Here is a 22230-nt window from a genome sequence, read left to right on the forward strand (position 1 = left end):
GCGGTGGGACCAGGAAAACCTCGTGTTCTCATGTATACTTTCATGAAACCGTGAATCTCATGGTATCGTGCATATTAGAGAATGTGCATATTGGACACAACAAGCCTGCATATGCACACAGACTGGGGGAGGACAGGCCAGGCAGCAGCCCTGTGGAAAGGATCTGGGTTTTTGGATGACAGCGAGTGGAACCTGAGCCAGCAGTTTGCCCTGGCAGCCAGAAGGGGCAACCGTACACTGAGTTGCACCAGACCCAGCACTGCCAGCTGGGAGAAGGAAGGCACTGTCCCCCTGGTGCAGCCTCACCTGGAGCACGGGGGGCAGGTTAGGTGCCAGAGCATGAGAAGGACATAGAGCTATTGGAGAGCATCCAAAGAAGGGCTGCAAAGATGGTGAAGGATCTGGAGGGCAACGTGTGTGAGGAGTGGCTGAGGTCCTTGGTTTGTTCAGCCCAGAGCAGAGGAGGCTGAGGGGAGGAATCATGGTGGCCTAAAGCTTCCTCATGAGGGGAGCAGAGGGGCCACCATGATTCGAACTGGTTGAGAGTGGCAGCCAACAGCTCAATGTCCGGATGGAGACTAATGGACGAGTGCTGTCCACTAGGGGTCAGTACTGGGACTGACGTTATTTTATGTCTTCATTATTTACACGGACAGTGGGATTGAGCATGCCCTCAGCAAATGCACGGATGACGCCAAGCTGTGTGCTGTGGTCAGCATGCCCAAGGGACAGGATGTCATCCTGAGGGATGATGACAGGCTGAGCAGTGGGCCCAGCAGAACCTCATGAGGTTCAACAGTGCCAAGTGCAAGGTTTTGCACCTGTGACGCGGAAACCCCCACCATCAGTACAAGCTGAGGGATGTAAGGAACACAGCGTGTTATGGTGATGTAAGGACCTGGGCATACTGGTGGATGGCAACTGGACATGAGCCAGCACTGTGCCCTTGCAGCCCAAACCCAACCATATACTGGGCTGCATCAAAAGCAGCGCAGCCAGCAGGTCGAGGGAGGGGATCTGCCCCTCTGTGCTCTGAGACCTCACCTGGAGCACTGCGTCCAGATGGGGAGTCCTCGGTACAGAAGAGATGTGGATCTGTTAGAGCATGTCCAGGGAAGGGCCACAGAAATGCTCCAAGGGATGAAACACTTTTCGTAAGAGCACAGGCTGAGAGAGCTGGGGCATGGACAAGAGAAGGCTGAGGGGAGACCTGAGAGTGGTCTTTTAATATCTGACGGGGGGCTATGAGAAAGGGGACAGACTCCTTAGCAGAGTCTGTTGTAACTGGACAAGGGGAAGTAGTTCCAAACTGAAAGAGGGAAGATTTAAATTGGATATAAGGAAAAGGCTTGTTTTGTTTTGTTTTGTTTTACGATGAGGGTACTGCAGCACTGCCACAGGTTGCCCAGAGAGTTGGTGAGTTCCCCATCTCTGGAGACGTTCAAGGTCAAGCTGAAAAGGGCTCTGAGCAACCTGATGTAGCTGTAGATGTCTGTGTTCATTGCAGAGAAGTTGGACTACATGGCCTTTAAAGGTCCCTTCCATCTCAAACGGTTCTATGATTAATTAAATCCTGGGAGTTTGATTTGGTTTAATTTAAAATAACATATGTGAGCAATTTCAGCTGCACACTGCTTCCGTACAGGAAGGACAGAAGACTGCCTACACCCACCACCTTCCTTGAGGTCTCAGTTCAGAATCTGCCCAGCCAGTGGCTGCTTTCCATGACAGTGAGTGGAGCCCAAGACTTTGGAGAAATTAGGGGCTTTGCACTGGTGAAAGGGCTGCTGAAATGGTGCAGGGTTAATCGTGGCACTGCTCGTGGCACTGTTCATGGCACAGCTCAGCAGAGCAAGCTGCCTGATACCAGTGCCAACTGTGTGTCACTCCTGTTGCTGATCTTGCCTGTACCAGCAAGCTGTGACAAATGTTGGGAGTTAGGTTAGTAACATCTACTCTCTATTCTTTCTTCTCTGCGCAGGTGACTGCAGCCCATGGATTGTGTCACTTGCTTGGCTACCAGCACAACACAAAGGCGGAATGGCAACAGGTAAAGCGGTGCCCTTGCCCTGGGAGGGTGCATGGTGCCCAAACTGTACCAAAGCTGAAAAGATTTCCCTTTGTCCATCTCAGAATCACAGAACTGCAGGGGCTGGAAGGGATCTCTGGAGATCCTTTAGTCCAGTGTCCTGCTAAAGCAACCTCCCTGCAGGAGGTTGCACAGGGAAGTGTTTGAATGGGTTGGAATATCTCCAGAGAAGGAGACTCCACCACCTCTCTGGACAGCCTGTTCCAGGGCTCTGCCACCATCCTGGACAGCCCTGACAAACTGGGGTACATGTTGGTAAGGACACGCTGCTTATCACACAGATGTCATGTCCCTGCTCTCCTCTCTGGCCTGTGGTATTCAGCAGCTGTTTCAGCCCCTGTGCCCTTCTCCTACAGATGTACCAGAAGGAAGAGGAAATCCTGGAGGAGCTGAACCGGCTCACAGGCAGCAGCCTCCGGCCCCTCACTTCTGGCCTCTTCTGAGAGAAGGGCTGAGCCGCCACCAGGCCACCCCGGACATGGCAGTGCACCACCCTGGCCTCCTCATGCTACTGCTGCTGGGTCTGGCCACCCTGGCCTTTCCACCACACGCTGCTGCCCAGTCGCTGCCCGCTGCTCTCCGTGCTGGCCATGCTGCCACCTCGCTGCCCACTGCCGCTGCCGCACCACGCACTCGGTGAGGAGCAGCCCTACCACCCTGGCCCAGGCAGTGCTGTCTCCCTGGGTCTGAGCCCCCTCCTTCACTACTTCCGCTCAGACCATGGGTCTCCTGATATGGTGACCAACAGCACCATTGGGAAGTGATTTTGTGGGCACATCAAAAGCCTTGTTCACCCTGTTGTTTTGTTTGAGTCATGTCTGGGAGACAGCACCATCATAGCCGTCGTGATTTGGGTGCTGCCTGGGGTCTCTTTCTGTCTACCAACACCAGTTTTGCCTTTCTGGTGGCCTTTTCTAGTGGCAGAGAGGACTCACCCTTTCTGCCCTCCTCAAAGGGTCCTCCTTTGTCAGTATTTGTGTCACAGGAATTAGCCCAAGTGACTTGTCAGTCATTTCACCCCCCTCATTGCATACAGATTACTCTTCAGGCTGTGCAAGATGCTCAGGGTGTTTGCTTGGTGTCCCTTCTGCGTCATCCTTTGCTGCAGGAGAGACCTGCCAAGAAGGCCTTCAACAATAGGAGAGTCTCTTGGGACCATCCTTCCTGTAGTGCTAAGGCATGCCATGGTCTCCTCTGCCTGTGCAGCATGCACTGCTCAGCCTTCCCCCATGTACACTCCCTTCCATCTCCTGAATACCACAAACTCATGAAAGAGCAAGAATTATCCTTGCAGTAGAGTTGCACCACATATACATGAAGTAAAATAACCTGTGTAATTGCTTTGAATTCTTCCTGAAGGGTGACGTTGCCTTGCTCTCTCTAGATACCTTCTGTATGATGTAAATCCTCCTGAAGGATTCAACCTTCGCAGAGATGTCTACATTCGTATTGCTTCACTTATGAAGACTTTACTGAAAAGTGAAAATTGGGTGTTAGTTCTGCCACCCTGGGGACGTCTCTATCACTGGCAGAGCCCTGACATCCTTCAGGTCCGAATCCCTTGGTCTGAATTCTTTGATCTCCCAAGCCTTAATAGGAACATCCCTGTGATTGAATATGAGCAGTTCCTTGCAGGTAAAGTATGAAATAATGCATTCTACACTTGACTAAATCATGGAGATGTTTTCTATAGAAGTTTGTTTTTGCGTATGCTTTTATCCTTATGTATGTGAAATAAAAAATCAGTTGGCAGGAGGAGAAATGGGAAGAAAACTTTTGGGGGCAGCTTGTTTCAATGCTCTGTCACTCTGACAGTAAAGAATTTCCTTCTCACGTTCAAGTGGAATTTCCTGTGTTCCATTTCATCCCATTTCTTGTGTTGGTAGGCACCACAGAAAAGGAGCCTGGCTCCATCCTCTTGACACTCTCCCTTCAGATGTTTAGAAGTGTTAGTAAGATCCCCTCAGTATTTTCTTCTCCAGGCTGGACAGCCCCAGCTTCCACAGCCTGACCTCATCCAGGAGTTGCTCCAGGCCCCAACCATCTTTGTGGCCCACCGCTGGATTCTCTCCAGCTGTTCCTTGTCTGTCTTGAACTGGAGAGCCCAGAACTGGATACAGTATTCTAAATGTGGCCTCACCATGGCACAGCAGAGTGGAAGTATCACTTCCTTTGACCTGCTGGCCATGCTCTTTGTAAAGCACCCCATGACAACATTGACCTTTCTACCAGCAAGGGCACGCTGCTGGTTAATGGCCAACCTGTTGTCCACCAGGACACCCAGGTCCCTCTCTGCAGAGCTCCTCTCCAGCAGGTCAGCCCCTAACCTGTACAGATGCAAGCAGTTATTCCTCCACAGGTGCAAGACTCTACTCTTGCTCTTGTTGAATCCCATAGGGTTCCTCTCTGTCCAACTCTCCAGCTTGTCCAGGCCTTGCTGTATGGCAGCACAGCCTTCTGCTGTTCCAACCACTCCTCCCAGCTTCATTTTCTTTAGCGTGTAATGCCACATAGAGTTAACCACCACGCTGCAAAATCTACAAGTGTCACAGAGCTCTTTGGCACAGGAAATAAAGACCACCAAATGTCACACCTCTGTAAAGGGCCCTGAAGGGATCTTTGGCCCCTCCCTTTCAGTAAAAAGAATTTTAAACTCTGAAATTTGAGGGAGGAAGGGTAAGAGGGGTATGAACTTCTGGAGGCTCTTCCTGTAGCAGCTACCCACAGCACTGAAAATCTCTATGCTTCATACTTTCTCTGATCGTGAAGGGAATCAAACTCAAATTTTACATGAATCAAAAGGTAAAAATAATCTGCACATAAATGATAGAAAACAAAGATGCAAAGAAAGCATGTGCAGGGCTGAACAAAGGCTTGGAAGGAAGGCTTGGTTTTGTTCTACATAAAGTATGTTTTATCCAGTTTTAAAATTTACACTTTTGTGCTGATTAATTTCTGCTTGGCACATTAAGTCACGTATAGTTGAGTAGAACTAACAGGTTGTCACATCCCCTGACCAGTGTTCAACTCACACTGAACTTCCTTCCCTTTTCAGTAGGGAAAAGAAGGAAGAGAGAGACTAGTATCATATTATTTCCAGTGGAATGTTTACTGCAAGTAATGCAAGTTCGCACCTTTATTGTAATGATTTTTTTTCATGCCCATTAATACTTTGCTTTGCCTTCTGTTTAGAATCAGGAGGGCCCTTTATTGAGCAGATTTATGTCCTGCAAGGCTATGAGGAAGGATGGAAAGAAGGAACATGGGAAGAAAAAATAGATGAGAGGCCTTGCACTGATCAGCTTATGTATTCCAAAGACAAGCACCAGTACTACAGGTAACGTCTAGCAATCATTTCACTTGTCTTCTATTCAGTAAGAAATTCACCCACTTTGATGGAACAAACTTGGGTGATTAGTGATACTTTGTGACCCTCTGAATGCGTTGGATTCATTTTCTTTATAAAACTTGATCAATATTAAAATGTAATAGAAAAAAACAATTTTAAAAAGTCATTATGTCATAAAAAATATTATAAAGGAACTGTCTGTTTTCTTTACCTTGTATATCATTTTCCTAGGGTGTACTGCTGATTTATTTCATTCTATGTGTGGCATCAACTTAAAATACAAACCTGTGAACCAAAACCTTTTATTTTCTTTTAGGGGATGGTTCTGGGGTTATGAAGAAACGCGGGGTCTGAATGTCTCTTGCCTGTCTGTTCAAGGATCTGGCTCTGTTGTAGCCCCCATCCTTCTGAAGAATACCTCAGCACAGTGAGTTGCTTTGTGTTATGCCATGTCCTCAAGCCCATTGCTAGGTGGGAAGAGCAGGGAGAACTTAAAGGCTATGTCTCGTTGTTCTGATGTTTCATCACTAAGCTACCATGGTCCATTAAAATCATTATGGAAGGAATTTATGCTCTAAAAACAACTAACTGCAGTGCTAACAACTAAGAGGAAATAGCCTTGAGCTCTTCCTAATTCTCTCTCAGGTAGATAACTCTACTTGTTTTCTTCTTCTTCCTTTATGCTTTAATGTTGTGTTAAGAGGAGAGGGAACAGTGTAAATATAGTGTATCCCAAGTACTCATCTTGGATCAGAAGAGGCAGTGCTTGATCTCATGTGACCTCAATCCCCATTAGTATGAGCTGCGTTTATAGAAAGCACGTTTTGTCTTTCTGTTCTGAAATGCAGAGATGCCACTAGAATGATCAGAGGAAAGGGAAACTCTCATATGAGAGATGAAGCATGCTTACGTTGTCCCAGTAGCAGAGCATTTCCAGACAGTTATGACCCTGTAATAATTGAAGAAGTTATAGCACAGCAAAAGCTACTGGAGTACAGGGTAGAACAGGAAAAGGAAATAATCACTGTCTATACGTCCGGGGAATAAATCTATAGGAGAACTACAAGGTGTGTAAGATGAAGTGTAGCCTGCCATGAAAAAAAATACAGCCAAATGTATGACATCGATACTGTTTAATTGGAAATGAGATGAAAGTTCCCTTCGGCAGAGCAGTGAAATTTGTAGTACTTCCTGCAGGGAGCAGAGGAAGCAAAATCCTGTTCTTCAGCAGTGGTGGTTTACTGTCTGTGGGGGTTAAACTGCAATATTTGCCAGTGAAAGTGGGAATCTGTATAAAATAAACCATAAAAGTCTATATATGTAGTCCTGCAGTTAATTCTTTCATGGTACCTACGATAGATCTAGTGTTGAGGAAAGTAAAGAGAAAAATTAGGAGTGATGCCGAAGTATTCCTAAGCTGCAGACAAGGTACTTTATCCACAAGGTTATATTTTTCAATCAGATGTGAGCAGGAATAGCAACAAGCATAACAGTGCAAGTGCAGCTGCAGGCCTCTGAAGGGGTCCTACAGAAGGGCAGGGGAGGGCAACCTGTTCCATGCCCACCACATTTTGGTGCACAGCCTCTAGTCCTGTCTTTGTTACTGAAGAGCAGAGATCATGGAATCATCATAGATTTGTTTGAGTTGGAAGGGACCTTTAAAGGCCATGTAGTCCAACTTCTCTGCAATGAACACAGACATCTACAGCTACATCAGGTTGCTCAGAGCCCTTTTCAGCTTGACCTTGAACGTCTCCAGAGATGGGGAACTCACCAACTCTCTGGGCAACCTGTGGCAGTGCTGCAGTACCCTCATCGTAAAACAAAACAAAACAAAACAAGCCTTTTCCTTATATCCAATTTAAATCTTCCCTCTTTCAGTTTGGAACTACTTCCCCTTGTCCAGTTACAACAGACTCTGCTAAGGAGTCTGTCCCCTTTCTCATAGCCCCCCGTCAGATATTAAAAGACCACTCTCAGGTCTCCCCTCAGCCTTCTCTTGTCCATGCCCCAGCTCTCTCAGCCTGTGCTCTTACGAAAAGTGTTTCATCCCTTGGAGCATTTCTGTGGCCCTTCCCTGGACATGCTCTAACAGATCCACATCTCTTCTGTACCGAGGACTCCCCATCTGGACGCAGTGCTCCAGGTGAGGTCTCAGAGCACAGAGGGGCAGATCCCCTCCCTCGACCTGCTGGCTGCGCTGCTTTTGATGCAGCCCAGTATATGGTTGGGTTTGGGCTGCAAGGGCACAGTGCTGGCTCATGTCCAGTTGCCATCCACCAGTATGCCCAGGTCCTTACATCACCATTACACGCTGTGTTCCTTACATCCCTCAGCTTGTACTGATGGTGGGGGTTTCCGCGTCACAGGTGCAAAACCTTGCACTTGGCACTGTTGAACCTCATGAGGTTCTGCTGGGCCCACTGCTCAGCCTGTCATCATCCCTCAGGATGACATCCTGTCCCTTGGGCATGCTGACCACAGCACACAGCTTGGCGTCATCCGTGCATTTGCTGAGGGCATGCTCAATCCCACTGTCCGTGTAAATAATGAAGACATAAAATAACGTCAGTCCCAGTACTGACCCCTAGTGGACAGCACTCGTCCATTAGTCTCCATCCGGACATTGAGCTGTTGGCTGCCACTCTCAACCAGTTCGAATCATGGTGGCCCCTCTGCTCCCCTCATGAGGAAGCTTTAGGCCACCATGATTCCTCCCCTCAGCCTCCTCTGCTCTGGGCTGAACAAACCAAGGACCTCAGCCACTCCTCACACACGTTGCCCTCCAGATCCTTCACCATCTTTGCAGCCCTTCTTTGGATGCTCTCCAATAGCTCTATGTCCTTCTCATGCTCTGGCACCTAACCTGCCCCCAGTGCTCCAGGTGAGGCTGCACCAGGGGGACAGTGCCTTCCTTCTCCCAGCTGGCAGTGCTGGGTCTGGTGCAACTCAGTGTACGGTTGCCCCTTCTGGCTGCCAGGGCAAACTGCTGGCTCAGGTTCCACTCGCTGTCATCCAAAAACCCAGATCCTTTCCACAGGGCTGCTGCCTGGCCTGTCCTCCCCCAGTCTGTGTGCATATGCAGGCTTGTTGTGTCCAATATGCATATTCTGTAATTCACGGTCCCTTCTCACCAATTTATTTTATCTAGCTATCCGTTCTGTGTTTTTGTAATAATTACTACTATGTTGTCCAGTACTGACATCAAGCTTACCACTGTGTTGCACAAATGTCCAAAGCACATTTTTAGAGGATTAACATCAGACTGGCCTCATTGCAGGCCTCTGATACTAACACCATTTTAGCAAGAGGACATATACCAGAATTTTAGGCACTGCTGCTTCACCCTTGGTTGAATGGCTTGGCTATCCTTTAGGTCACTTGTCCTAGCTTCCTGTAGCTATACACTCCCTGTGGACACTTTGGTTCAGTGTGTCCTGTTATGAGTTTGCTGTCCCACATGGGATCTTCCCAGCTGTTCCACCTACCACATAGCTACAAGGAATTACACTTTTTGTTTCCTTTCAGATATTATCATGTCTAAATGATTGTTAAGCTTTTAATATTCTTTTTCTTTGTATTGGAAGGAAGACTTTTCATTTAACTGAAGCCCTTTATCTCTTGTTGCCAAAATTCTTTATAGCTTTCCTTTGTTTGTTTGTTTTTTTTTCTGTTTAACCCCATGGAGCTTGTGAGCCTTTCAGTTTTCTTCACTTGGGCACAACTTCATTATTTTTGTATAGATCCCCTTTTAAAAGTTGAATTTAACTGTAGTAGCTTTTCTTTCACCAGGTGATTATCAATCTGATTCACCTCTAAGCTTTCTTTTAAATGCAGTGATTGTTCTCCACCAGCACAGTCTATAGACTATTTTCCAGATTTTTTTGTAGCTGTACATGCAAGTGCCTAGCTGATTTGGAACAGTGTTTATCTAAAGCTGATCGGTTATTTGATTCCTGTCATTTTAAGTAGAATAACTTTGATCTCCCTTCTGCAGAAGCATTTCTTTGTGTGTTCACTCATATTCAGTTTGCTCAGAGCACTCGCCAAATCTTCATCCTGTATATTTTTGGATGCTCAAAACTCTCAGAATCTTCCCTGCTTCATAAATCTTGGACATTGCAGTTGAGTTCCCAGTGTACAAAGAACTTATGGAAAACATAGGCTGTTTGTATGTCAGCTAAAAAAATCAATTTAAAATGTCTCCTTTTTTACTAATACGCTTTTCTAGCATCTGTATATTCTTAAATCTGTTTACTGTAGGGTGCTTTATTACATACATGGAAACCACCTTCTCTGGTTTTTCTCTTGTGAATGCAAAGAAGCTCAAATCTGCTTTCAGGCTGTTACATTACTGCTTACTTCTCCCCTTTGGATCATTCTCCCTGTTGGCAATCTTATTTCTATAATAGCAACTACTCTGAGGGCTATATGAGGGATTGTTATTGCTTGTTTGTGTTTAATTATCACACCGAAGAGTAACATTTATTAAGGAAGAGAGTAGCAACACACAACACCATTATTCTATTCTTATCAGGCTCTGGGTCGCAATTTGCCTTATACATCATAGATGTATCCCTATTCCCCTTGCTCTATTTCCAAGTAGATCATAGGCTGTATAAAGAAACATCATAATGTGAATTCTGTTCCTAAGGGAACTACACTCAGTTCTACAATTTTTAATAGGTCAGTGATGTTGGACAGAGCTGAAAACCTTCTTCATGACCACTATGGAGGGAAAGATTATTGGAATGTGAGTATTCTGCAGTTAGCTTCTCTAGATTTTCTACTTGGTTTTGATTTAAAAAAAAGTTGTTGACCAATACCTGCTTCTGTTTTGCCTTGGATTTTTTTTCTTGAAAGTAACTTTTTTCAGCAGCATTTGCTAAAGGTGGTCTTCAGGCCGCTATGGATTAATGTGATTAATGTGTCTTCAAGTTTTCTCCCCAAAGATCTAGAGCTCTAGGAAGCTGTATTTAGAAGGACCTCCCCTATGCAACGCATCTGCAACCTAAACAGAACTGCCTTTGTGTAAATTCTAGTCAGCCTCAAGATGAGATGTTTCAAAAGAGTTCCTGAGAGTGCTCAGTATCATGCTAACTTTCTTTCTGATTGCAAAATTCCTACAAGTTTCAAGGTAACACTGAGCACTTCAGGATACCCCACCCAAGGGTCTATAAAATAATTCCTATGAGAGTAGTTTTAATAAAATATAACAAAGATAAAAAGTTCAGCCATCAGAAAATAGAAAAGATGTGCTTGATATAGTTTAAATTTTAAAGAGAAAGTGGCTTTCTCTCCTGATGTTCTGAAACCAGTTGTGTAGATCACCAGTATCTTCCTCTAAACCATGTCCCTCAGTACAACATCTAAATGTTTCTTGAACACTTCCCTGGGCAGCCTGTTGCAGTGCCAGACCACTCTCAGAGAAGAATTTATTCCTAACATACAGTCTGAATTTCCTCTGGCACAACTTGAGGCCATTCTCTCATCCTATTGCTAGTTACATGGGAGAAGAGGCCAATCCCCACCTAACCACAGCCTCCTTTTCAGGCAGTAGTAAAAGCAGTAAGGTCCCCTCTGAGACTCCTTTTCTTTACACTGAACAACCCCAGTTCCCTCAGCTGCTCCCCATAAGAATTGTGCTCCAGACCCCTTGCAGTTTTGTTGCCTTTCTCTGAATGTGCTCCAGGGCCTCGGTGTCTTTCTTGTAGTGAGGGGCCCAACACTGAGCACTCGAGGTGCGGCCTCACCAGAGCTGAGTACAGGGGGATGGTCACTCCCTGCTCCTGCTGGCTGCACTATTTGTGACACAAGCCAGGATGCCGTTGGCCCTCTTGGCCACCTGGGCACACTGCTGGCTTGTGTTCAACTGAGTGTTGATCAGCACCCCCAGGTGCATTTCCTCAATGCAATCTTCCAGCCACTCTGCCTCAAGCCTATAGCGTTACATGGGGTTGTTGTGGCCGAAGTGCAGGACCTGGTGCTTGGCCTTGTTGAACCTCACCCCATTGGCCTCAGCCTGGCGATCCAGCTTATCTAGATACCTCTGTAGGGCCTTGCTATTCTCCAGCAGATCAGTATTTCCTTCCAACTTGGTATCATCTGCAAAATTACTGAGGGTGTACTCAATTGCTTCATCTAGGTCATCAGTAAAGATATTAAACTCAGCTGGCCACAGTATTGACTGAGAAACACTATTCTGAGAAACTGGTCACCAGCTGGATTTATCTCTGTTCACTACCACCCTCTGGGCCCAGCCCTCCAGCCAGCTCTTCACCCAGCAAAGAGTACCCCTGTCCAAACCACAGGCTGCCAGCTTTTCTAGGAGAGACAGAGTCAAAGGCTCCTCTGAAGTCTAGGTCACAGCCTTTCCCTCACCCAGGGGCAGTCAGAAGATCAGGTTGATCAAGTAAGACCTGCCTTTCATGAACCCATGCTTGTTGGGCCTGGTCCCATCATCATCCCGCACATGCTGTGTGACTGCACTCAAGCTGATCTATTTGATAACCTTCTCTGACACTGTCCTTTAGCTCCCTGGATTCTCCTACAGTCTCTTCTTGTAGATGAGTGTCACACTGTCAAGTCTCCAGTCATCTGGGACTTACCATCATCCTAAACTGCTGATAGATAGTGGAAAGTGGCTTGGCAGTCACTTTCACCAGCTCCCTCAGCACCCCTGGGTCAACCTCATCAGGCCCCATGGACTTGTGTCATTCCACAAAGAGGTCACTATTTCCTCCTGAACTGTGGGGGGGCTTATTCTGCTCCTCATCCTAGACTTCCAGGTCAGGGAGCAGAGTAGCCTGAAAATAACTGGTCTGAACAACTTTGTCCGAGAATACGTCAGCAAAATGCAGGATTTCTGAATTTGGTTTTACCACACTGGGAGGATGACCTCAGAGAATTAGATGATCTGTGCTGTTCATTTGATTCGTGTTCACAAAGAGAACGTAACTGGTACTGATTTTGTTTTCTCAAACTTAGAGCCACAGAAAAATTTAGGCTGGGATGTGTCCAGTTGGCTCTGCCATGACAGTTGCATTCCAGAACTAGATCTGATTGTTCTGGGCTGTGTCCTGTTGAGGGTAGAAGGTCCCCATGGCTGGAGATCTGTCACCTCTCCGGGGCCCATCCCACAACTTTGCTGCTCTTGCCAATAAAAAGTTTCACCTTATGTCTAAACAGAAGTTGCCTTGCAGCAGCTTGGGCCCATGGTCTCTTGCCATTTTCACCGTGCCTCTAAGAAGGGTCTCTGTTGTTTATTTCTTTCCTGATGAAAAGAAAGAAGCAGCAAAACTTAGAGATAGTTAGAAAGGACAATATCATACATGCAAATTTGAAATACTCCATGTAATAGAATAACCAAATACAGAGAGCATCCACTTTAGAAAGTGTGTCAGTTTGTGTGTTCTCTTTTGGATATGCCTTTGCAAAATGAGTATTCATCCAGAATGTTTGCTGTCAGAGGAATGCTTTGTGCCCAGAAAAAACCTGTTTGGCACTTATGCAGTATGTGTGACATGACATGACAGCTGCACACACATCAGGATGAACTTCAGAAGTGTTTGATATGGGCATGCGTTCGAAGCTGTTTGTTGTTCTCCCCAGTGCATTGTACTGCCATGGGTTGTGTATGCACATTTCTGCTGCTTTTTGGGTATAGTGTCTTCATCACATCTAGGGCAAGGTGACTAATGTCTCAACAGGATCAAATTGTGTTGACGTTATACAGAAAGAAGGAGAAAGTCTGTCCCTGAACTATAGCATGAGTCTTCTGCAGCAGACAGTATGTACATCCTCCTTTAATATGAAGTTTTGCTAGAAGATTTGGGATGAGATTAGAAAGCCAGTATTGATCTCTTTCAGGATACTAGAAGAGTATTCTGAGAGCTCCTTGTTCATGAAGCTATCTGCACTTAGTCATTTTTAGCTCTCCCTTTTTCTGATTCAGCATCTGCTCTTATTCCAACAGACTCGTCGAAGTATGGTATTTGCTAAACATCTCCGTGTAGCAGGAGATGAGTTTAGAAACAAGTACCTTCAATCCACAGACGAGGCAGACAGGACTCATTACAATGAGGACTGGACACAGATGAAGGTAAAATTGTAACAGTTAGCTTCCCGTAATAGATGGGATAAATTGCTTTTATTTTCTATACACTGCAGGGAATATTGGAAGATATGCATGAATCTCACTCTCCTTGCCCAGATCACAGTGGACATATGTGTTAATACTCTCTCCTTTTTGTGTGACATGAGTCACACAAAAGGTGTTGAGATGCAGCTGGCTGATCTGGCTGTTAGATTTCTGTTGCCCTCATTTCACTAAAGGAAACTTAGATCTCTTCTTGTGTTTAGCATCATCTTTGATTATAAAGTTCAGCTGCAAACTGCCAGTTCTGGGTTTGGTCAAGGAGAGCGTTTTTGCTTACAAAGATTTTGCACCCTAATTTGTCTTGTATGACGCTGGCCTCCAAAAATCAAAGTGCTACAAATCCATACCTTAAAATTACTTTCTTCAGCCATCAATGCCTTATCTAGAGATTATGCATTAAAATTCCCAGGCCTTTACAGTGTGAATGGATAATGGCACTCTTAGGTTTTAAAATGTATTGATCTTTCTCTCTTAGGTTAAGATGGGTACAGCTTTAGGTGGTCCGTACCTTGGGGTTCATCTCAGAAGGAAAGATTTCATCTGGGGTCACAGAGAAGATGTGCCTTCCCTGCATGGAGCAGCAAAGAAAATCCACAGCCTCTTGAAAACGCATAACCTTGACAAAGTTTTCATAGCCACTGATGCTGTTGAGGATGGTAGGCAAATAATAATCACTTTAGGATCAGTGACTTTTGAGAATGAGCACAGGATTATTTTGTTTTTATAAACAACTTTTATAAGAATTCATATGCCTCCATCATTGAACATGAACAGGATTGGACAGCTAGCTGTTTCCTTCAAACATCTGTAGTTGGTATCTGTAATGCAAGGGAAAGCACAACAATGTGCAGAGCAGCAGGATCCCAGGCTGCAGGGGGTGAGGATTTGCACAAACACAACAGGAGTAGGCACAGAAATAAGGGAAAGGAGCTACTCACCTTGAGAAGGCCTCAGGTATATAGGAATCTCCAGAGAGATACCTTGGCCTCCACTGCCATCCCTTAAATGAGATCAGGGAAGTGGTGGATCCTGGCTCCAGCCCTTGTGGTCACTCAGGTGACTCCTGAGCTCTCCTGGGTTGGCCCTGCTTTTCTACTAGGTGCACAGTCACTGCTTCAAGCCTTGACTTAGCATTTCCATTACAGTGTCAAAACATTTGTTAGGCATTTCTCACAGGGACTCTGACAGTCTCTACAATTGGGAATTTAGAATCATGGAATAGCTCAGGTTGGAAAAGACCTTAAAGATCATTAAGTCCAACTGCAACATTTGATAAGTAACATGCCATCTTTGCCTATTCCTCTTCATCTTCCTTCCACCCTACCTTTTTTCTTTGCTTTTCAGAGAGTCTTGCATGCTGCTGGGAAGAGATCTCTGAAGTCTCCTTCCAGCCACCCATTTGTCTGTCTTCAACAACCATCTGGGGTGGCTATGTCTGTGAAATCTCCCAACGCTGGGGTTTCCCCCAGGGTTGCACCTCCTTTCCAGTACTGTCTAGGGATATGTTTAAATATACAGTGTAAGAATACCCCTGCAGGGAACTGTGAATTTATCTTAGGTTTGCTGTCATTACAGCTTCTCTGTAGAAATGAAAAGGAGACTAGTAGCTGTGTCCATTATACCTTGTGCAGGTTTCCTTGACCTGCAGTATTTGTCCACCTTACACCATCTGCCTTACTGGCTGCAGCCCTTGCTTACTATACTCTGATGTTTGTCAGATGTGTCATAAAGTTAATCAGTAGATTTTGGATTTGCTTGCTTTATAACTGTTCACCCAAAGCTTTTTTAAACACTAAAATTTTACAGCAGCAGCAGATTGCACTTTCTAACATAAAAGTTTGTTTTTCTCTGTTTCAGAGATTGAATTGCTCAAGAAACTGGTGCCTGAGATGGTGAGGTTTGAACCTACTTGGGAGGAGCTAGAGCTGTACAAAGATGGGGGAATGGCTGTGATTGACCAGTGGATCTGTGCACATGCTAGGTAGTGAATTTGATTTTCTTTGGGCCTAATTTTACTGTTACAAACCTGAATATTGTTTTTGACCCAGATATAGTTATTTGCAAATCTCTTACTGAAATTCATTGGACTGAAATCTGTTACTTGTGTTTGAAAAGCAAATGAGCTTCAGAAACCCGTTCTGATTTTTTTCCACAGGTATTTTATAGGCACCTCAGTTTCAACATTTTCCTTTCGGATTCATGAGGAAAGGGAGATCTTGGGATTTAATCCAAAAACAACTTACAATCGATTTTGTGGTGAAAAAGAGAAAAACTGTGAGCAGCCAACTCACTGGAAAATTGTATATTAGTATGCAGAGAAATCCAAAGACCTTATACTGGTGAACTCAAAAGAAAAAGGAAAGTCTATGGGGAAGAACATCCCTTCAGAACTCAGTCCTCAGCTTTCTTCTATGATTCTTGCTGTTTACTTGATGTTTGGGCTTTGAAACACAAGCAATATTTATCCTCTTATTCAGGCACTGATGGGAGCAAGGAAAATGAAGTTATCCTTGGATTCAGTTCTCAGTGTAACTGTGGTGACAGGACAATACTGGACACTGCACTGGAGATTTGAAAGGCAAAGCTTTGCTCCGAAATAGTGAATTAAGTCAAAGTTCTGTTTCTAGTTCTGGGGAAGGAGGGCATCAAAGTTTAACATCTACAAATGTAACATAACTACAGTCTGTACTGCATTTCTGTCTTTACCTAATTATTTTTTGTTCAGCTCAGTGCTTGCCTCTGATTGCAGAAACTACAGCTCATCTACACTATGTGAAGTTGTAGACTGTGCACAAACTGCAATTCCCTGGGAAAATCTTCCCTTTTCAAACAGCAATTTGTCAACATTCAAGTTTTTTGATGCAATCAGTACTCAGTAATAATTCTCTGTGAGAACCAGCTGCTTTTCCTAGCAATCTCAGTGGGCCTGTACTAAGAGAGGCACCAAGATTGGGTTTGTATAGTGGTGAAAGAAACAAAGGAAGCTTTTCCTCATCCTTCGAAGGGTCAATTTAATCTGACTGATGCTCATACCTTTTGGGTATTACTCAGATGTTCAACTAACGGAGACTAGTTACTAGACTGTGATGCTTTGCTAGGGAACGTACTGAAAGGCCTTTCATGCTTCCATGTCAGTTAAATGGATCGTCTCACTAGTTCAAAGGAATTTTTCCTGCATTTCTGCTTTCATTTTTCAAAAGGGAACAAAATGAGGAAAATAACAGATAATAAAGGTCATTGGACCTCATAATAATGTTTATAGGCAAAGCAGAAATCTTGTAGATAGCACTGTGCTCTGATGGAGATGGCTGGTAGTACATGGGAGGAGCACTGTGCTACACTACCAGTCAGAGAGAAAGTGCAGCTTCCATTTGAGAAATGTTTTGTAACTACCAATTCTAGCTTGTGCAGTCTCTTGCTATTCAGAATTGTCTGGTGGAAGTATTCTGCTGCATTTTGTGCTTCAAATGGAATGTGTGTGGTTCTGTTAAGCAAGATAAACTTTTTTCAAAAATGGACCAGGAGAGAGAGGTTTCAAGAGGTGAGGCAGGCACTTTTCCTAAATCCAATTTTACTGGATTGTTACTCCTCTGTTAGTGGACCTTCCACTTACTTTTTTCTTTGGTTTGAGTAGGGATATAGATAGGACCCTTACACAGCATGCACTGAGTATTTCATACGTGCTTCCAGACACTGAGGTTGTTTCTTCTGTGCAATTGCAGTGAGGGTCATGAAGACATCTCAGACAGCAGTAGCTGCAGCTCTCCTATTTTTACCAGCTGTTTATTTTATCTCTGTGCAGCAGCTGACTCTTACTTGTTATTAAGTGAGGAACCAAGCATTTCAAAGCAGTGCCTTTGCTCATGAAGCTGTGTTCTTGTTTATCCTGTGTGCCATGTAAAGCGATAGTGGCATTTTACATATAAGAAGAACCTCAGTTCATTAAGAAAAATAAAAAGCTTTCTAGCATGTTGTGTGTTTTGTCCATTCTTACTACTTTTTACCTGTGCATTTTACAGTATCAAGACTGTTGACTTAGCATAGGAGATACTTGGATAAAACCTGCAACCCCAGCAAGGCTTTATTCATTACCCGTCCCAAGAAGCAAAAGTACAGCCAGCATTGGCCTTCTTCTCACTGAGAGACTGCAACTATGAGAGCTCCTCTGAAAGTAATGCCTCCTGTTTTACAGTATTGGCACACATCATCAGAGGCAAATGTTAGTGGTATGGCAGTAGAGGTTGAACCTTCCCACCAGAATTCTGTTACATTTTGATAAACGAGTCCAGAGGAAAGCCACTAAAATGGTGTTTGCAGTGCATGGCAAACGAGGAGAGAAGAAGGGAGCTGAACCTAGGGGAAAAAAAAAAAGGAACTATTTTCTTTCACTACATAAAAAGGATTGTAGAGAAAACAGATAGGCCTTTTTCAGAGCGCTCAGCGAAAGGACAGGAAGCCAAAGGCCCAAACTGCCACAGGGAAATTTCTGCTCACCCATTTTCTGACACCCACTTTTCTGGCTCAAAGCAGGGATTAGAGAGCAAGGTGACAGCTCCCATGGTCAAGGGCTTCCAACTGTTAATCTCAGTAAAAAGCTGAAAAAAGAATGACAGCAGTTGTTTAAATGGTGGAATTTCCTTGTTTCTTAGGTCCACAAGTTCTTGAGACACATTTCTTTCTTGTCTTTGCTGTTAGAATATGTACACAATACACAATAGTCTGCATACACATGACCTCATGGCCTCTCTGTGCAACCTGTACTGATATATCTCTTTCTATTACAAGCTGCCCTGTGATTCTGTATTGTCTTCTGCCTCTGCATGCAGCCTTCTGTGTTAAAGAGTAACTAACTTTCCATTGCAATGGAAAGCTTAGTCAGATGATACGTATTCTTGGCAGTAATACTGATAATATTCCATTTTTAGGGCAGTTACACTTCCAGATTATGTTCTCTCTGTCTTGGAAAGTTGACCTGTCATTGGCTCAGCAGTATTTTCCTACAAGATACAACTCAGATCACAGATTAGTTTGACCCAGTGTTAAATCTCCTAAGGGCACACACCTGATATCCCCAACCTTTTGCATCGCCCCCCTAATGCACTCAGATCCTTGGGCAAAGACAATCCTAGAAATGGGTTTGCCTTTTCCCAAGGAAGGAGCAACTGACAGTGTCTTCCCCACCTACTTCCCTGCATACACTTTGGAGACTTTATATCCTCCCAAAGTTTTTTGTCTCTTTGTCTGAGTAGGACCAGGATGGTTGTCTTCGGGTGGAAAGCCACTGCCAGTGGCTTCTGCTAAATTTTCATTCCAAAGTTTCCATGTCCTTGCACCCAATACCCTCAGTATAAATAGTCCATTATATCAACCTTTCCAGAAGCTTGTGGGTTGCCATGACTTGCCACAATGCAGCAGCCTAAATGGGTTTACCTCTGCACTGCCAGCTGCTTTACCTCTATTGCTGTAGCCATCCCCACAAAGAAACTGCCACCATTCATGAGTCAGTATGGAGTACTGGCCATTTTTCAGCAAATTTCAGGGCCAGCTGGAGAGTTTTCACCTCTACAAATTGACTCAACTCACCTTTTCCTCCCATGGCTTTCATGACCTGCTATGTGGGACTGCATAATGCAGCCTTCCACTTTTGATGGTTTCCTACAACACAACAGGATCCATTAGTGAACAAAACATAATGCTTTTCATCTTCCGATAATACATGGATTATAGATGTCCAACCTTCTGCGGAACTAACACATTGTGCTGGTTTGATGGCAGTGGTTGCTAGTCCCAGTGAGTTCTCAAGGTGTTTATCAAAGATTTTTGATGAAATATTACCATGAAATATTATGAAATACCATGAAAAAAAGGATGTTTTTTTAGAAATCTCAGAACCCATTCGCAAATTTCTTTATCAAAATGGAAAACACAGCTGTGTATTTTTCACTGTTGACTCTGTTTAGCCAATGTATTCAACACACATGAAATTACTTGCCATAACCTGAGCTTTCTTCAGTGACATTATATTTGTTATCAGTACACCTCTAATGAAAATGACATTGAGCCATATCTGTAGCATCAGCACTTCTTTCACCTACCAACAATTTTTTTCTGTTGAACTGGATATTGTAGGAACACTGTAAAACCCATAGTGGCAGAAAAAAAAATGAGCTGTGGTTGACATTCTGCATCTCTCAGAGCTGATGCAGAGCATGTAGGGCCTGAGTTCCTCATTGTATCAAGTCAAGGTCATCGCATTTTTAAGAACCTTTACCATTAGAGGTTGTATTTGCTTTTTCTTGTAAAACTGTTCTTCTGGAGATTGCATTCCATCCTGTTCTTTCTCTTTATACATGGAACATACTGGGCCTTTGTTAAATCTGCCACTCTGCTTTTTGGAGCTATGTGAATATATTATATATATATTATATATATATTTATATATATAATAATAAAACACAGGTTGGAACCCATCTGATACCCGCATACAGCATGATATAGTTTGGACATTGAAAGTTATGCCCCAGAGGGAGCTGCTAATTTTACAGAATTACAGTGATTTTTAAGCAGACTTCCAGTCTATATATATATATGCATAAAATAGTTACTGTTATTTCTCTTTTGCTTTCCATTCCTAGTACATCATTTTTATCTCAGCCTACGAGTTCTGTTTTAGAAGACATGTCCTGATCTGGGCAATGCCAAAGAGCTACAATTTACTGCACTGTATTGGTGTCTAGCCTGAGCCTAGCAGACACTGTTCAACACCCTCAAAGGGACGAAACAACCTCTGGATCTGAGCCAACCTCTACAACAGGCCCTGCAGCTGAACCAGAGAACCAGCTTGTACCAGTATCCTTCACCTCTGTCCACAAGCAGAAAGAATGGAAGCAAAAGTCAACTCTTTTAGTAAGGAAGAAGAAAGGAGATGAGGAAGGCAGCTCCATAATGAGGCCATCATGAGAGTGGGAGGAAGAGGTGGAGGTTATAAATGAAGCAGTAAGCAGCCGATGCCTATCCCTAGGTGAGCTGTGAGATGTGCAGATAGATTTCAGCTGTTCTCCAGGCATCACATTGTTATCTGGCTGTTCTGATTCTAGGTTGTCAGGGCTGATAGCATAGATTTAGGAGCATGAAAGCCAGGCAGCTGGGATCTCTCTCCAAAGAATGGGGCATTAACTAAACAATTGCAAAACCTGGAAAATCTCTTTGTCTCTGAACATGGCTTCTGTTACCTGTGAAGATAAAGCATCCTTATAAGGAAGTATTAGAAGTAAGTGTTCTTCTGCTCCAGAGAATATATAGTGGCTATAGGCCATGTACCAGCCTGTGATTTTACCTACATAACCATGGAGATGATAGGAGGAAGTGGGATGGAAAACCTACCTCGGCCCTAGAGGCATGGGTATGTGTGGAACAAGGATAAATCAAAAAAGAGGGTACTTTCAGGAAAATGGCTGCTCTAGTTTCTGGTGGGTTGTTCCCCAGATGAAGTAGATCTTATTTCTGAATTTGATAATGAATCTTTCACTTTGCATTCACGATAATTGAGTAACACATACAGCAACCAGAACTACAGGGGCCCTGCCTCCAGCAATTTTGAGTTTCAAACTCAAAACTCGTCAGGCACTGGAATGGGCTGCCCAGGGAGGTGGTGGAGTCACTGACCCTGGAGGTGTTCAAGGAACATTTGGACATTGTGATGAGGGACATGGTTTAGTGAGAACTATTGGTGATGGGTGTATGGTTGGACTGGGTGATCTTGTGGGTCTTTTCCAACCTTGGTGATTCTATGATTCTAGACAGTAGACCAACCTTCCTCTGACCGTGGCCTCAATTTTGACATGTTTTGCGTCTACCACATCTGGTCTCTCCTGCCAGGTCTGTCCACCTCTGGCCACTGCCATCAGGACATTTTGTTTCCAACGTCAACCACCAGATCTACCTGTTTCTGGCCCCAGTTGCCAGGCCTACACGCCTACACCCACATACATCTTCCTAACACAGATGCAGCTGTCACATCCACTGTCTCAACACCCTGACTGAAAATGAGATACTAGCAATATATGGGGGGGTTTAGATGCTTCAAAAGTTGTTGGTACAAAAGCACAGCACCTCTTAACACCATGAGTATCTGTGCTATGTTGGATATTCAATCCACGTCATTCAACTGATGCTACATGGAGTAAGTGAGTAGCACTAATTAAGCAATGAGCTCGAATGATGAAACCCAACAGCCCAGGTGTATGGGGCTGCTGAATCATGGCCTGAACCTCTGATTGATCACCTGAGGCAAGCAATGAGTGAGCCACGGGAGCACAGGTGAAGGCAAATCACCTGTGCTGCAGGAAGGGGGTGGAGCCTGGCTCCACCTCTCCTAGACCCATTTAAGAGCTGACTGCCAGTGCAGAAGGATCTCTCTGGAGATCCGCTCCATTGGAGTTCATCTTGCGAGCCCAGGACAGGGTGAGTGACTTTCTCTCATTACTCCAATATAAATTATATTAGCCAAGCTCCTGGATATACATCACCCCCCCCATCTATATATCCGTTGATTATTCAATTGGCGAGCCAGGCAGGCCAAATCTACTTTACATTATGTCTTTCTTATGAAGTTTCTATAAATGGGTCGAGGGA

At 44.4% G+C, this 22230-nt stretch overlaps 1 protein-coding gene across 1 annotated transcript; it reads left to right on the forward strand.

Annotated features, from left to right (window-relative positions):
• The first annotated feature begins 2423 nt into the window (after positions 1-2423).
• On the forward strand, positions 2424-17565 carry POFUT2 (protein O-fucosyltransferase 2). Its single transcript, XM_019616828.2, has 9 exons — positions 2424-2725; positions 3474-3724; positions 5282-5426; positions 5755-5865; positions 10125-10191; positions 13414-13539; positions 14072-14252; positions 15454-15577; positions 15752-17565. The coding sequence occupies exons 1-9, from the start codon at positions 2568-2570 to the stop codon at positions 15903-15905; spliced, it is 1317 nt and encodes a 438-aa protein (XP_019472373.2). The 5' UTR covers positions 2424-2567; the 3' UTR covers positions 15906-17565.
• Positions 17566-22230: the final 4665 nt, after the last annotated feature.

This window comes from Meleagris gallopavo, chromosome 7 (genome assembly GCF_905368555.1).
Source record: "Meleagris gallopavo chromosome 7, MGAL_WU_HG_1.1, whole genome shotgun sequence".
Classification (NCBI taxonomy): Eukaryota; Metazoa; Chordata; class Aves; order Galliformes; family Phasianidae; genus Meleagris; species Meleagris gallopavo.

Coding starts and splice junctions, on each gene's coding strand:
- POFUT2 (XM_019616828.2), top strand. CDS start 2,568: ATGGCAGTGCACCACCCTGGCCTCCTCATGCTACTGCTGCTGGGTCTG. Junction 3,725..5,281: donor ATATGAGCAGTTCCTTGCAG/GTAAAGTATGAA, acceptor CCTTCTGTTTAG/AATCAGGAGGGCCCTTTATT. Junction 10,192..13,413: donor GAGGGAAAGATTATTGGAAT/GTGAGTATTCTG, acceptor TTATTCCAACAG/ACTCGTCGAAGTATGGTATT.